Source organism: Petaurus breviceps, unplaced genomic scaffold (assembly GCF_028583685.1).
Source record: "Petaurus breviceps papuanus isolate PSGF00001 unplaced genomic scaffold, PetGlider_PUasm1.0 90804, whole genome shotgun sequence".
Taxonomy (NCBI): Eukaryota; Metazoa; Chordata; class Mammalia; order Diprotodontia; family Petauridae; genus Petaurus; species Petaurus breviceps.
The window spans coordinates 21,349,269-21,367,077 of NW_027187348.1; the positions used below are offsets into that span (position 1 = coordinate 21,349,269).

At 37.2% G+C, this 17,809-nt stretch overlaps 1 protein-coding gene across 10 annotated transcripts in view; it reads right to left on the minus strand.

Moving 5' to 3' along the window:
* Positions 1-14,951: 14,951 nt before the first annotated feature.
* Positions 14,952-17,809, minus strand: part of INPP1 (inositol polyphosphate-1-phosphatase) — a 64,108-nt gene continuing 61,250 nt past the window's right edge. For all 10 annotated transcript variants that reach the window (XM_069070219.1, XM_069070217.1, XM_069070214.1 and 7 more), the window contains one exon: positions 14,952-16,910. In XM_069070219.1, coding sequence (XP_068926320.1) covers positions 16,343-16,910 — 568 coding nt within the window. In that variant the 3' untranslated portion in view covers positions 14,952-16,342. The remainder of the gene's footprint in view (positions 16,911-17,809) is intronic.

Consider the following 17,809-nt stretch of genomic DNA (forward strand, 5'->3'; position numbering starts at 1 on the left):
AAACTGTTCCAAGGAAATCTGGTGTCCTGTAAGAATGCAATAGAGAATCTCTGAAAAATTTCCATCCTAGTTCTGGTCACATGCTGAGATGGAGCAGAGGGTTTAGACAGCTGGATAATGGCAGGTAGATAAATGGCAGGGAATAGGATAAGAAGAAACCTCAACTCTAGGAGCCCCAGGGGAAACAGCAGAGCATCTTGTGGGAGAGGAATGCCTCCTCCATTACTCTAGAGGGGTCTGTGGCAGGTGGTAAATTCTACCCTATCTGAGGCACCCCAGGCCTTAGAGCAGCAACCTCTCTCTCTCTACCACCCTCATATTGTCCCCTGCACAGACTCTTAGTGGTTCTAGGATCTTGGGCAAGTCACAGGTCCCTCTGAGCCTCAGTTTCTTAATCTGTAAAATGTGTATACTAATTCTAGCTCTACTTTCCCCACAACTTTGTTGTGAAACTCAGATGAAATTATGTATGTGCAAGCATGTTGTGACCATATGTAAAAGGGTTTGTTTTCATCAATATATACATTGATGCTATGCCATTTCCAGGAAGCCTTTCTCCTTTATTCTAAAAAAAATAAAAAGCTATTCTACTCTGCCTTCAACTTTCCTACTATTCTCCGACCCCCCTCCATTCTTTAATGAAAACAAAAGTTGTGTGTAGAAGTAGAGAGATTATTTTGCAACTCAATTTGGTGCCTGCAACTTCATTTTAATCACTTTGTAAGAATTATGGACCAAGTTTTGGTATAAGTAACAGGTATATTCTGGAGATTTTTTTTAGGATATTAAGGTTTTGATATATATATATATATATATATATGTATTTATGTATGCCCATCCATACATAATTTCTAAGCTGAGTAATACTTTGATTTATTTAAACCATAAATATAACTGAAAAAAGTTAAAAAAACAAACTTCTACCTCTACTACAAAATTAAAAGTCTGATGCTGAGCACAATGAGAACAGGGAATAGGGAAGGGAGTGTGTGTGTGTGTGTGTGTGTGTGTGTGTGTGTGTGTGTGTGTGTTCAAGGGAACATGGACCAGTCCCATGGGACAAAGCAAAGCTCCTGCCACACCTGCCAGCTATTAATGGGTGATGGTATGAACACCTGGAACCAGGCTTTAAAACTGGTGGCTGAGACAGCTGGGAGGGACCCTAGCTATCTCCCCCTCTCCCAAGCTGCTTGTCTTTTCCAAGCTCCTTCCTTTTCCTTTATTGTTCCCTTTGGGGAAAGGGCCCAGGGCTAACATGAGGGTTCTTGGGAGTCAGAGCAGTCCTAGGACTCTGGACAGGGTAGATCAATCCTCTAGCTTACCCGGTACAGGCTTTGGAAATGAAGTCACCCTCCACTCAGACCTTACTCCCTAAGAGCCAAGGGCCAAGTGACGTAGGCTTGTATGTGTTTCAGGAGCCCCAATAACCAGAGTCCTTGGGTGGGCAGTCTAAAATGAATTCACAGGACCCAATCAATCTTTAAGTCAGGATTGTAAAAGTTTATTGTTATACTATACAGCCAGCAGGAGGTCTTAGGGAACATGCAACCTTAAAGGGGTAGAGTTAAAGTTTTTATAGGATAATCTATAGTATAACTGTGTCAATTATGCTAACTAGGTGAGTAAGGGTGGGACTAGGGAGGAGTTAAGGAGTGGTCAGTGCTTAAAGGAACATGCACTTTTAACATCTACTGCACAGACATATTGCCCATAATTCACTGGGAAATAGCCCACGGGGGTGCTGCATGGTTTTAGGTTTGAAACATCACTAAGTCAGCTAGTGGTCAGGGCTGACTGAGAAATGCCTAGTCTGCCACCCATCAGTGCCATGTTTGACAAGATGGATGTTGGGAACTTAGGCTAACAGGGATTCAGGCTGTGCCTGATTGGCTAGGGAGTTACTAATAGATAGTCCAGTGAAGGATTCATAGGTGCAGCTGGTCATTATACTAAGGGGAGATAAACAGTTCATGAATGGTTGCTAGGCAGAGTGCTGGCAGAGAGAGGGGGCAGAGATAATGCTCTGAGGCTGGGGAGATTTGAGGCTACAGAGAAATTTGATTTTGCAAACTGATATGATTTTACAAACTGTGGTTCAAGCACTGGAACCCAAGCACCCCATCACAAGGAGGGAGAGGGGAAGCTGCTGGCCTGGGATGTGGGAGTGGGAAAAAGTGATTGGTGAACCAGGGGAGGGCCAGGTCCAGGAGCTTTAGATTGTACAAAAATAATTAAAGATTTTTTTTCATTTGTAAGCAAAGAAAAAAAAAAGATCACATGATTCCCCAATTAATTTGACAAACTCCCCAATAACCACAATAAGTTTACTGGGCATCTGAGGAACACCTCTCCACAGAGTATGAGGAAACGGAACTAATAATTGGCTGATACAGAAAAGGATGGACTCTTCCCGAGGAAACTTTCTGACTGCCTTGTCTGTAAAAGTGGAGCCAAGTCCAGATCTCTCTCTTATTCTCTTTAGGATACCCTCTTTGCCCTTTCCCTTGCACTTTCTTTCAGAATACAAGGTGTATGGGATGGGGTGGGTTTCTCCCTTCTGCTTTCAGGAGCAGTTAATGGTAATTTGTATCAGAAGTACCTACCCAGCAGGGTATACTTGCCCATAGACATGAGTTCTTTTATTTTTTCCTTTTCAAAAAAATTTTTATTAATTTTATTTTTCTTTAGCATTGTATTTTTCCTCAGTTACATATAAAAACAATTTTCAACATTTGTTTTTAAAACTGTTTCTTGAAATGAAAATTTATTGTTATATATTTTGAATCCTCTCTTATGTTTTGCTATGCACATGACAGGCTTTTTTTCTTCCTAACTTTATATTTAAGTTCCAATATTTAAGTTTATTTATTTATTTATTTTAAGCAATTGGGGTTAAGTAACTTGCTCAAGGTGACATGGCCCAGGTCTCCCAACTCTGGGGCTGGCACTCTTATTCACTGTGCCACCTGCCCCCCCATCCAATATTTAAGTTTATGATAAGTTTTTGTTTTTTCCACTCTATTCTGTATTTGTGTTCTGGCATTTGAGTTTAAAATAAAATTTTTGAAAAAAACCTGCAAAAATAAATAGATATATAGAGAAAGGAAGGAAGGAAGGAAGGAAGGAAGGAAGGAAGGAAGGAAGGAAGGAAGGAAGGAAGGAAGGAAGAAAAAGCCTGGTATTCATAGATTTAAAAAAAAACAAAAAAATAAAAACAACTGAGTTCCAAATTTCTATCCCTCTCTCCCTCCCTTATTAAAAAGGCAAGCCAAGTATACTAATTAACTGTCTGGATCATTGACTGAACCATGTGACCTATGTCCTTCAACTTAGCACTTGAAAATTAATTTTTAATCCACAGTAATGGAATATTTACCTTTACATATTAATACATTAGTCATGTTGTAAAAGAAAATATAGATCAAAATTTTAAAAACTCAAGAAAAATAGAGTAAAAAAAATATGCTTTGATCTGTATTCAAGCCTATCAGTTCTTTCTCTGGGCATGGGGAGCATTTCATCATAAGTCCTTCAGAGTTGTCTTGGATCATTGTATTGCTGAAAATAGCTAACGATTCACAGTTGATCATCTTACAATATTGCTGTTACTATGTACAGTTTTCTCCTGGTTCTATTCACTTCACTTTGCATCACATTAACTCCATGTTTTTCTAAAACCATACTGCTCATCATTTCTTATAGCACAGCATCACAGCATACCATCATATACTACAACTTGTTCAGCTGTTCCACAATTGATGGGCATCCCCTCAATTTCCAATTCTTTGACCACCAAAAAAGACTGCTATAAATATTCTTATACATATAATTCCTTTCCTTTTTTGTTTTTTTTTTTATCTCTTTTGGGATACAGACTTAATAGTGGTATTTTATAGCCCTTTGGGCATAGTTCCCATTTCCTCTACATAATGGTTGAATCAGTTCACAACTCTACCAAGGATGCTTTAGTTAGACATGAATTCTTGAACCTTGAATTCCCAGTGGACATCTAGTTTTCCTTTCCTTTTTTCTGAGCAAGTCAGAGTGAATCTGCTAGACCCAAGATATGAGAACTTCAGAGGCAATGATTAAGTTCTTACAGAAGCACAGGATGGAGACAAACATATACTCCCACCAGGCCTGAAAGTGGGGATTTTTAATTCACTAGGCAGAATGATGCTTGAAACTAGCCTTCTAGCTCATAAAAGGAGACTTCTTGGGCAGCCCTTTGTGGGTAGTTAATCCCAAACTCAAAGGATCAAAGCTAAACATCTGACCTGTCCACCTTCTAGAGGTGTATGCTAATTACTGTATGCTACTTAGAGAAGAAAGGGGATAAACACCTCGGTATCTGCAATGAAAAGACTAATGTCATGCCCCTGGCAAAGGGAGGTTGGGTAAAAGCTGTGGACCTTGCAAAACCCTACCATTACCATGAGCTACTTGGAAAATATTAAATCTGATGGGAAAGAGATTGTTTGTTTAGGAGCTCCCAAAATAGGTTTATCTTTTAGGAGAGTTTAAGCTGCAGAAGGGTATTGTGTGTGTGTGTGTGTGTGTGTGTGTGTGTATGTGTGTGACTGTGTAGAATGAGGGTTTCACCAAAATGCCAAAGAGTTGCCCCAATTACAATCCCTAGTTTAGTTATCTAGGTGAACTATGGATTACTTGAGTGTATTATGGATTTATTTATCTGTTCATAGGCTCCTGTGAATTCCTTTCCATCTTTTGAATTTTCTGTGTGTGAAAAGAAGTCTCTACCATATCCACTTTGCATTTGCTACCTTGAGTGCTTGTACAGGATTGGAAGATCCCCCTTTACACATTTTTAAATATTATACATTTAAAATTTTTTATTTTTAATTTGTAGAATAAAATTTTTATAACAGTACAATAAAAGATGATTGTACATGCAACTGCAAATCTACTATGCACAATTTACTATTCCTTTCAAATATACAACAAAATTATCAAGTACTTTTTTCTTTTTTTTTTTCTTCCCTCCGTGCCCTCCCTAAGCCCTAGAGAACTGGAAATTGCAGTGGTGCCCTTTTACCCATATTTAGGGAAAACCTAGTCATAAATTATACCTGCACATTATTTTAGAGAGCTCCTGGAGTAACTCCAAGTAGAAGCAATAAGGGATATAGGCCTTTTTGGGTTAGTCCCCCCAATTAGGCCCTGACTGTGTGGGCCCCTACTCTTTGGTTTTTTGTTTTTGTTTTATTTTGTTTTCTTTTTGGAGGGGGGAAAGCAAATTGGGGTTAACTTGCCCAAGGTCACATGGCTAGTAAGTGTGTCAAGTGTCTGAAGCCAGATTTGAACTTAGGTCCGCCTGACTCCAGGGCCAGTGCTCTATTCACTGAACCACCTAGCCACCCTGGAGTCCCTAGTCTTCAGGGGCCTTGGACCATGGGTTACATGGGCAGAAATGTGTGCTATTCTGTGGGACTGCAAATTCCATGAGGGCAGGCAATTAATTCTACCCTCCATTAGTGTTTAGAGGCTGATAGGTGGCACAGTGGGTGGAGGGCTGAGCCTGGAGTCAGGAAAACACCTGAGTTCAAATCCAGTATCAGACATCAGCTTATATGACCTTGGCAATTAATTCACTTAGCCTCTGTTTGCCTCGGTTTCCTCGACTATAAAATGAGGATAATAATAGCACCTACTTCCCAAAATTGTTGTGAGGATCAAATGTGATAATATGTGTAAAGGACTTAACAGAGTGTTTGTCACACAGTTGGTGTTTAATAAATGCTTGTTTCCTTCTTTCTAGCACAGTGCTTAGAGTAGGTACTAAAAAAGATTAGTGATTATAAAATAATTCAGGTGAAAGATTTTGACCTGAGTAGGTACTAACCCACAGTATAGCTCTCTGATGTCCCTGTCTTCCCCCCTCATTCCTTCTACCATCAACCTTGATTGGCATCTTCAAAGACAGCAGTGGGGAAGGGAGCTGAAAGCTATCTCAGGTCTGGAAGTCTCCTAACCTTTTCAAAGCCTCCCTTTGCAGTGGGATTGCCAGATCTTTTAGTAACTTTGTTCTGCTTGCTCTCTGTGGATTTCTTTTGCTGTCAGACTGCTGGGTTTGTCAATACTATCCTTATATATCCTCTGCACATTTGTGTACTGAGGCACTCATCCTCCCAACACACATATTGGCTTAGACTTTGAAGCTGAACAGACAGGGGTATAGCCTTCTGAGCATGGCAGGTGGGGAACTATGACCTTTTTCAGGTAGTAGAGCTTTGCCAGGTTAATCCCTTACACTCTAGGCTCTCTGAGGAGCTGGCTGTTGGGACTGCTCCAATCTTAACTCAACTCATTCTAAAAAAGGAACAAAGTATACTAATTAACTGTCTGGATCATTGACTGAACACCATGAGGTATCTCCTTCAACTTAGCAATTGAAAATTAATTTTTAATCTATTTACTTCCTGAGAACTTTAGGAAGAGTTGATGTATTTTGAACAAATTTAATACATCCCTAAAAGGTACCAAGAAATTATTAAATTTTATTCGTGAAATACATAGAAGAAAATAGAATGAAGTTCAAAAGAGGATAAGAATGGGGCAGCTAGGTGGCACAGTGAATAGAGCATCGGCTCTGAAGTCAGAAGGACCTGAGTTCAAATGTGACCTCAGACACTTAACACACTGGCCGTGTGACTTTGGGCAAGTCACTTAACCCTAATTGCCCTCTAAAAAATAAAAAGGCAAAAAGAAAAAGAGGATAAGAAAAATTTGGGAAATTTGTTGCTATTAGTGTTAAAATTTTAGTCATTTTCTTGATGCTTGTTGAATACAGTCAGTTCTGCTATCATGCTTGTTTTGAAAATGAGAATTTTTTCCAAAGCTACTTATATATTAGGGAATATTTTGAGTATGACACATTTTAAATTTATTGATGTGTAATTTTTTCCTAGAGAAACAGAGAGAATGCAGAAAACCGTCCCACTTCATAATAAATCACAAGTTGCAACTTTCTGATGCTCATTTTCACAAACAAACTTGGGATCTTTGTCAAGGTAAAGAGATGGCAAGATAAGGGAGGGTGTGGGGGGGGGGACACTGGTGAGGGGGAACAGGTTGAGCAGCAGCCTGGACAGCCTAAGGCTATAGACTCTACTGCTATTCATTTAAGTATGTAAAACTGCTGCCATTTTTTAGTAGGTTCCCATGCTTAAAATTTGTCATTGATGAGGTTTTTTTTTTTTCTTTTTAAAGCATTGTGCCCCTAAATCCTGTATTTCCCATAAGCTCTCTGTGGATCTATTGTGAGGTTTTGCATAGTGCAGTGCTTTCTGGGAATGAATTGGCATTATAGCAAAACTAACAGTACTTTAAAAAAAATTTTGATTTGTGCTTCATATGCCATACAGAAACAACAGAAACATCATCTTATCACTCCCACAACAGGTGTATCTTCTGTAATTTTAAGAAATAGAATTCAGTGAAACCAATCAATGAAATTTTAAAAGGAATCTGGTTGCAACCAAGGTCTTCTTTTCACAGTCCCAAGAGTTCTTAATAGAAGAATGTGGCCCAGCAAAACAGAATATTTCTCCAGGTGCCTGTTACAGCTGTGGCCTACAAAAAAGACAAAAGGAACCAGAAAACCATGTCTATTAGTGGATTTTATGCTTTAACGTTACTACTTTCACGCTTTAAAACAGGTACCATATTTCTAATTGCCATTTTATTCTATAAATAAAATAATGCTGATTCAGTTGACCTGCATTACAAAAGACACATGGTGATGACTTCTGGAGAAACATTGTTTAGACAGAGCTGGCTGGAATCCCTTGAGGGTCTCTCCATTAAATAGCTTTTCCTATAGGAATGTATATATCATTTTGTCACCACTTCTTTTCTTTATAGGCCATCTATTTGTGTCAATCTGTAGGCTGCAGTTTGAAGCCACTGGGAATAATCAACTATCAAAAATGTTTTTTTTCCAAAATGATTTCTAAGCACTTTTATATTTGTTTTATAAATCACTATGCTAGGCAATGTAGAAAGTAGACCCTTCTCTGTCTCTTTCTCTCTCTGTTTTTGTATACTGAAATAGTCATTTTCTTGATGTTTGCTAAAAACAGTCAATTCTGTTACAGTGCTTGTTTTGAAAATGAGAATTTGTTCCAAAGCTACTGATAATATTAGAGGATATTTTGAATATGACATATTTTGAATTTATTGATATGTAATTTCTTCCAAGAGAAACAGAGAGAATGCAGAAAACCATCCCACTTCATAATAAATCACAAGTTGCAACTTTCTGAGGCTCATTTTCACAAACTTGGGATCTTTGTCAAGGTAAAGAGATGGCAAGGTGAGAATGGGGAGGGGTGGGGCTGGTGAGGTGAAACAGGTTGAGCAACATTCTGGACAGCCTAAGGCTGTAGGATCTACTATTTATTTAACCTATGTAAAACAGACCAAAATGATAAGTATGGAAATAATAAAGACAAATGAACAACTCCTAAACAACCACTTTGTTCTGATCCCATTTGGTTATCCTGTAAAAGATAAATGAGTACACCTGGCTTGGATTTTTGTGTTCGGAATGTGTTCCTAATTAACTAGGCCGTATTATTGGACACCTCAGTAAAGTGCCTGAGGAAAGTATCAGCATTCCAAAAACATCAGCAGAAAAAGGATAAGAATTTTAAGAACAATTCTGAGCCATTCTACCAGTTCTATTAGAAACCATCAAAGATGAGCAGAACATTTAGAATATTCAGATTTATTGATCCCAGAGTTTTTTCTCTAAATTGTTTTCCTAATACATATACACACATATGTATGTATATAACATAATACCTACAGGGTGTGTGATCCTAAGCATGTGACTTAATCTCTCAATGCCCTAGCCAAATGTCTAAGATCATTTAAAGATGCAGAGAGGGGTGGCTAGGTGTCATAGGGAATAGAGCACAGCCCTGGAGTCAGGAGGACCTGAGTTCAAATCCAGCCTCAGATACTTAACACTTACTAGCTGTGTGACCTTGGGCAAGTCACTTAACCCGAACTGCCCTGCCTTCACCCTCCAAAAAAAAAAAGACAAACAAAAAATTAAGTTGCAGAGAATTTTCTGATCTTTATTGATAGATATTCCTTGCTGAAAGCTAGCTATATCGAATAAATCAAGGTCCAATCAGAAAAATAATTAGATTATTAATATGATACAACCTCAATTATTTTATATTTTGTAAATCACATTCAATTTCCTTAAAATTTTCAGTTTTGTTGAAAGATAGCTTATGCATAGAAGTTTTTGGATAGAAAGGATCACAGAAAATAAAATGAACAATTTTGATTACAATAAAGTTTTGGGTTTTGTTTTGTGCTTTTTTTTTTTGTATGAACCATTACAGCTAAGATTAAAAAGGGAACAATTAATTGGGAAAAACAATCTTTAGAGCAAGTTTCTCTGAGAAAGATTCCATTTCCAAGATATATAAGGAACTGATTCAAATTTGTAGGAGTAAGAGTCATTCTCCAATTTATAAATGGACATGCAGATCTAAAGGGAAAAAGCCCAGGCTATAAAAAAAAAGGGGCTCCAAATTAATAATAATTAGAGAAATGCAAATTAAAGCAATTCTTCTGTTCCATTTCACACCCATCAGTATGGCAAAGATGATAAAAAGAAAAATGAAGAAAATGACAAATATTGGAGGGACTTTGAGAAAATAGGCACATGATAACTGTTGATGTCCAGCCATTCTACATATCAATTTGAAATTAATGTGTAAAAAGTTACTAAGTAGAGCATGCCCTTTGACCCAGCTAGGCCTCAACTCCAAAGGAAGAAGAAAAGGTCTTATATGTACAAAAATATTTCTAGTAACTTTTTTGTAGTGGTAGAAAACTGGAAACTAAGGTGATACTAAACAACAGGGGAGTGGCTGAATAACTTGTGTATGTGAATGTAATGGAATACTATTGTACCATAAGAAATGAGAGGAAAATTATTTCAAAGAGACATGGAAGGACTTCTGTAAACTACTGGAGTATGAAGTGAGCAGAACCATAAAAACAATTTATACTGTAATAATGGTATTACAAAAATGAACAATTTTGAAAGACTAAAACTCTGATCAACTAAATGATCAGTTATAATTTCAAAGAACTGATAAAGAATGCTGCCCAATTATTGACAAAGAGATCATGGACTAACATGTAAAATGAAAATTTCATTTTTGATTGTGAACAATATGGGAACATGTTTTGCTTGAGTGTGCTTGGTAATATAGGAGCTTTTGGAGGGGGACAGAGGAGGAAGATGGGAAAGAAAAACTAAATGCTTAATAATTTGAAAAAATAAATTTTAAAGAAAGCAGTTTCTGATTATTCTTTGTACTTTTATTGTTCATTGTAAATTTAGGTGATTTTTTTATTTTGGAGATTTGATTTTTGTCTTCTACCCTCAGTAAACTGAAGGTTTAATGATTTAAAGGTATTCCTTTTGAAAAAAAAACAGTTCTTAGTTTTGTCATTTTAAAACCTCTCCATTTCCTCTTTCTCTTCTAATTTTTAAATATTTATACATTTATGATGAGAGTTTTAAAATTGTTTTACATTTAGATTTCTATTTTTTTATTGCATGCTTGGTTCATTAAATCTCACTTTTTCTATATTTTTAATGATATCTTTCAGAGATATAACTTTTTTGTGAGGACAACTTTAGCTACATCCCCCAAATTCATAATAATCTCCAGCATTTACATAGCACTTAAGGTTTGAAAAGTCCCTTGTGTATGTTGTCTCACTTTATCATCACAGCAACCCTGAGGTAAGTGTTTGAACACTGCATTACTTATCATTTTTGTTGAGTTATGATCTGTAAGATGAGGTAGCACGGTATACTAGACAGAATCAGGAAGAACTGAATTCAAATCCTGACTCTAACACACAAGTTGACTGTATGACTCTTATCACCTCCAAACAGCTCTTTTCAGTCATGGCCATCTCTTCATGACCCTACTTGAGGTTTTCTTGGTAAACATACTAGAATGGTTTGCCATTTCCTTCTCTAGCCCATTTTGTAGATGGATAGAGCGCTGGACTGGAGTTAGGAAGACCTGAATTCAAATACAGCCTCAGACACTAGCTGTGTGATCCTGGGCAAATCATTTAACCATTGTTTACCTTAATGCACTGGAGGAGGCAATGGCAAACCACTCCAGTATCTTTGCTAAGAAAACCCCATGGACTGTATGGTCCGCAGGGTCACAAAGAGTTGGACAGACTCAACAACAACAGCAACAACAATATCAACATTATGATTGTAAGATTTGTGTTTGTCTTTATTTTTTGAAGGAGGAGGGAATTGGGTGACCACAGAGCTCTGAGATGAGGGGTAGAATCAGGGAAGAGAGAGAGCACAGCATTGTACAGTAAAGTTAAGATGGTTTTTTTGGTGATGGGGGGGAATGTGTATTTCTTCCATAATTCTTTACATAAAGTCAAATTGCATAATGCAAATTTATATAAAGTGAGAACTCTCAATATCATATTCCAAGCCCTCTGCTCCTTTAACATGGAAGCTGCTAAACCTTGTGTGATCCTTACTCCATAATTTTTTAATTGTTTCTTTCTAGTTGCTTGCAATATTTCCTCCCTGACCTGGGAGTGCTAGAATTTGGCTATACTGTTTCTGGGAGTTTTCATTTTGGGATCTCTTTCAAGAGGTGATTGGTGGGGGCAGCCAGGTAGCACAGCGAGTAAGAGCACCGGCCCCAGTGTTGGGATTACCTGGGGATCGAATCCAGGCTCAGATACTTAGCACCACACCCAGAAATAACTGGCTGTGTAACCTTGAGCAAGTTACTTAACCCCAATTGCTTAAAAAAAAAAAGAGGTGATTGGTGGAGTCTTTCAATTTCTATTTTACCTTCTGGATTTAAGCTATTGGGAGAGTTTTGCTTCATGATATTTTGGTATGTGATGTCTAGGGTCTTCTTTTGATGATGGCTTAAATGATGTTTCTTCAATTTATTTTCCAAGCCAGATATTTTTCTTTTCTTTTCTTTTCTTTTTTGCTTTTTGAAGCGGGGAAGGCTGGGCAATTGGGGTTAAATGACTTGCCCAAGGCCACACAGCTAGTAAGTATTAAGTGTCTGAGGCCAGATTTGAACTCAGGTCCTCTTGATTCCAGGGCCATTGCTCTATTCACTGTGCCACCTACCTTCCCCGAGGCCAGTTATTTTTCTGAAGAGATATATCATATTTTCTCCTATTTCTTTATTCTTTTGACTTTGTTTTATTGTTTCTTGATATCTCACACAGTCATTATCTTCCACTTGCCCACTTCTAATTTTTAAGGAATTATTTTCTTCAGTGAGCTTTTATGCCTCTTTTAGCATTTAGCCAATTCTGTTTTTAAGGTGTTATATTCTTTTTAAAAATATATATATTTTATTTTCAGTTCACAGAACAAAACAAGCATTTCCATAACACAGTTCAATAAAAAAGATGATTGCAAATGATATTGCAAACCTACCATGTCCAATTTGCTATTTCCTCCAAATGGTTGTTGTATATGGTTGTTATGGTATCTCTTCTTTTTAAAGGTCCACTGAGTCATTGATTCCTTAGTTTAGCAGGCAATGAAGAAATCACACAATCATTTAAAAGTACTTATGTATTTCAGCACAGAGTGACCACATGCCTGGAAAAAGCCAGAGAATTCTTTATTTCTAAAAAATCAGTACTAGGAAGGGCTACTCTAAGCACGCTACACAAGATGTCCTTCATTATATGTGGTAGTTGTTTCTAAAGTCCAACTTGAAAGTGATCTTGGATTCTTAAAACTTATGCCAGTGGAACATAAACTCTGGTGGCTTCTCCTGGCCATCCAAGCCTACAATAAGGTGTTTTTTTCTTCAGTATTTTTTGTGTCTCTTTTACTAAGTTGTTAATTCTCTTTTCAAAATTTTCTTGCATCGCTGTCATTTCTTCTCCCAATTTTTTCTCTACAACTCTTATCTCTTTCTTTAACTTTTCTAGAAATCCTTGTTGGGATTGTGTCCAATTAGGATTTATATTTGAGGCTTTGCTTGTAGATGTTTTCATATTGTTTTCTACTGAGTTTGTGTTTTGGTTTTACCTGCCACTGCAGTAGCTTTATGATCAAGTTCTTTTTTTATTCTTGTTGTTTGCTCATTTTCCCAGTACAGCTCTTGATTCTGAACTTTATGTGAAAGTTGGGGTCTGTTCACCCTGGAGGTGGGAGGTACTATGTCAAGCTTCAGGTTTTCCTGTTCTGTTGTTTTCAGAGTTGGTTATGGGAGGTATGCAAATTTTTGGTGTATCCAAGGTGGTGTGATCTGGGGAGAGATGTGGTCATTGGTCTTCTTTGTTCCTTGCTCCCCTACAGCTGCTAGTGTCCCATTGTGCCTTGGAAGTGTGACCAGGACCCCTGCTCCCATGGACTGACCACAAGCACTTCTCTTTGCCCTGAAACTTTGACCCAGAACTGCATGGGGTCAATAAAGTTGACAGTAACAGCCACACCAAGTTCTAGTAAAGTGGTCCCTTGTAATGTCTTTCTGACCAGTTTTCTGACCTCTTTGCCACCTCTGGGATGAGAGCTCCTGAGACTGTTACTGCTGCTGTGGCTCCCTCCAAGTCCCCTGTTCTTTTTTATCTCAATTTTTTGAAGTCTTATTTTGCCCCATAAGCATGAGAAAATTGATTTCATAGTTTACTCTTTTCTTGATAATAGTATTCAATTGCCTTTCTCTAATTTGGAGTATTTTTTAAAAATAACTTTGGTAATCTTATTTCTTTTGGAAGAATGACTCTAGAGACTTTCTTTTGTTGAAGATCCACTTTTTTTCAATTGATGGTTAGGCTCAGCCTTGCAGGATATTATTTTGGGGTGCTGCTATTGTGATATACCTTCAAGATATGAATTCATGTGTATATGAGACCATAGTTTCAGTAATGGGCCACAACTTGCAAAGTTAATTTGTCAAATTCTAGTGGGGCCAGACTTACCATGGCTTTTTTCTTGTCCTCCTCTATTAATAATAGATAAAAGTACAGAGACAAAATTAGGACAAAGGATTCCTTGTATAAGCTAGGGACTGTTTCTAGGTTACCATTCCAGGGAGTTTTGTTAACATGTAACTAACTTTAAGATTGAGAAACAATTTCTTAAGATTGTAATTACAACTTCACTATAAACAAAGCATCAAATTTTTAAATACCAGATTCAATAACCACTCTCTTAGAGTCTAAGGATATTGTTATGGAATTGAATATTAGGAAGAGACAGTAGAACTGTCACTTAATTGTGATGGATACTAGGACAGGACACTAAAGAGAGAACATGTTAAACTTCTTTCCTGAAATGCTTAATTTTTACCTTGTGAAGAGAATTTTTTTTTTTTTGGCCTTTTGGAGGGCAATTGGGGTTAAGTAACTTGCCCAAGGTTACACAGCTAGTTTTTTTGTGTGGGTGTTAAGTGTCTGAAGCCGGAACAGAACTCAGGTCCTCCTGACTCCAGGGCTGGCGCTTTACTCACTGCGCCACCTAGCTGCCCTCGTGAAGAGAATTTTTAAGAAAAAACTTTAGCCGTCATCCTGAAAGAACTGAATGATCAGAGTGTTGTCACAGTTATGGTGAGTGATGACTGATTTAATACATAGGATATCCCTATTGAGGACTCAGAGCTAATTGACAAATTACTAAAATTGCAACATCTCTCATTAATGAGATGGTATCAACACATACCCCTTTATTACCTTAGAGCCCAAGAGGAGAATGAATAAAGGTAATGAGTCACATAGGCTAAGAAGTGGAAGTTCAGAGTGATTACCACCAATAAATGGATGTACTTGAGACCCACATGAGATCAGAGCCTCTAAAACCCTGTTACACATATGGCAATGCCGTACTGGAAATTACGAACCGAAAAAGAATATCATCACAGTCCTACAGCATGCTACATAGTTCTTTATTCCAGTTTGGTTTTTATCACATGCATGTTATTATACATAGTAATTCAAATAATCAAAAAGAGTAAGAAAATAAATAAGATACCCTGGTTTACAACCCAAAACTGGTTTCTGTGAAGGTGGTAAACAAAAAGACCAACTGAACATTTTTTAAATTAAATGGTTTACATCAGTGAGGAATATTAGATTTCACAGTCACCTTATCTGGTCTTCATCAGTTTTCCTAACTTATAGATAATAATTTCTACCAATCTACTCATCTCATCTTACAGAATGTCTGCAAAAGGCAACTCTGGAGGGAATGCCACTATCTCAGAATGAACTATTTTTACAATAACGTTAGAATAAATTTCTTCTTGATTCATCCACTAGATTGTGAGTTCCTCTGTGACACTATGAATTCTTTGAGGGCAGGGCTGTCTTTTTGCCTCTTTTTGTATCTCTAGCATTTAGAACAGTACCTGGCATGCAGTAAGTGCTTAATATTGATTGATTGATTCAGATTAACTAATTTTTATTTGTACACAGTGAGAATCAGAGAGTCCTAGAAGGAAAGCGAAAGAAAACAAAATCAAAACCATGATTTGAAATTTCAATTGTCTGCATGCTAATTACCCCCCATTAAGATACTAAATTTGAGTGCAGTGCTTCATGTTGATAGAGAACACTGCAGGTACTCCAAGTATCCACAAGAGGGCAGAGAGATGACAACAGTCTGACAATCCTGGGAAAGAGTTTTGAAAGGACTGCTTTTGATCCCTTTTATCTTGCGTGATGTTTTTCAGCTCAAGATTCCTCTCTCTCACCCTGATCATCTTTGTAGTTAGAAGGACTGGGTCTGAAAGACCACAAAATAGGAGTAGAATCTGCCAGATAATTTTAATAAGGATTAGTAAGTCAGTAATATTTATAGGAGCAAAAATTCATATGATATAAACAGTATTTTCTTCAAATTCTTTGTAACTTAGACTTTTTCATTGAAGGGTAAGTCATTGGGTGTAGATTTAGAATACTATCCATTTCCCACATAAATTGGTGTCTTTTCCCATCAAAACTGATGTTTATTATAATCCAAAAAATCCACGTTATAATTTAAATATTCTGTTTTGGACCAGTCTTTGGTAGACTAAGGTTGCACTAGATACATTAATATTTATAAGTTATACAAAATTATTCAATCTCAAAGATCAGAATTAGCGATTTTTTTAAAGCATAGTAAAAGAAAAAAATGCTTTTAAGTGCAAATAGATATTGTAATTCATAGGAAGAACTAGAACATTTAACCACAAAACAATACAAAGCTACTTTAGAGATAAAGGTAATCAGAAATACTGCTATGGTATAAGACAAAAACAGTTCAGTTGCCAACCTATGTCAATGTGCTAGAAAGTGACAAGTTTTTGATCAACAGATCCAGGAATGTTTCTAGCTGTTGCTGTGATCTGTAAGCAACAAGTCCACCCTTGTTGGCCCATCGATCTATACCAGTAGCCCCTTGATTGTCCACATTGTACAACAAGTGGGGCAAATCAAGCCCAGTTTCTGGGTTTCTTTTTAAGCACTCCCTCAAATCCACCATTCCACCACCAATTGACTTCAATATGGCGTGAGCAGCGCAGGAGTCCCATTTGAATGTAGTATCCTCGGAAAAGATATAGATATCAACAAGGCCTTGTACAACACAGAGGCTCTTGTACCCAGCTCCAGCTGCTCCATATACATTTTCACCACATACATTGGATAAGGCTGTTTTGATAGTGTTCTTTTCACTTGTACTAATGACTGCAGAAAAGTTTTTGGTGAATTTAGGTTCACAGCTGGCCTCTTCAGTCACTTGGCTGGCTGCTTCACCATTATTTCCATTCTCATTGGAAAGCTGAAGTGAATGAATGTTGGAGTCCATATAAGAAAGGCCCCAAAAGTATTTCCCTTTCCACCTGTGAAAAAGAAATGCCAGTGATTTTTCCCAATGACATTAGTTTGTAATTATACATATACACACATATTCTTCATTACTTTTGCCACAGTTATTTTAATGGACCTTAAAATCTTTATCCTTTACTGAAGTCCTATTCCAGTGCCTCATCATGGCATGGAAGCAATCTTGGGCTTTAAATTCCCATCTGTGTCATACCCATAATAGCACAAAAATGTTTTAGGAACATTGACCGGCCAGGTGAGTATATTATTAATACTATACAATTTTAGCACTATTTTTGGGATATGAAATCAAGTGTAAAAGTTAAGGTGAAAAAATAAAGTTGTGTCTAACTTAAGAATGACTTCTAGCTCTTAATTTTTCATGGTTTTAGTAACTCTGCTTTATCTTCCCTTACTCTCCAGTTCCACTCTTATTGATGGCACACATAGCAGAGGCTCTAAGTCTTCAGATGCAGCTCTCTGGGAATAATCATCATTGTGCCTAGTCCTGATACTTTGTCATCTAAACTATTTAAAGTAGTGGTTCTTGAAGGAGGTAGAAAGTTTTTTTTATCATGACTTTTGATGTTTTTATTTTTTATGGGAATTAATGACTGGTACACAATAAAATCAACACTCATTTCTTAAGTACCTACCATGTGCCAGGCACTAGAGATACAAATAAAAAGAGTGAAACAATCACTGTCCTCAAGAAACTTAAATACGGCTCACAATTCTAAGAAAATGGCAAGAAAGTGAATTTCCTCAGAGGGGAACACAGTTTGCACATGAAAAATAGCCTGAATTAAAATATTAAAATATTAAAAAAGAGAGTCAGCATGGTATAGTGGATGTATATACCAGCATGGTATAGCTGACCTCAAAGCCAGAAAGACCTTGATCCAAGTCCCAACTT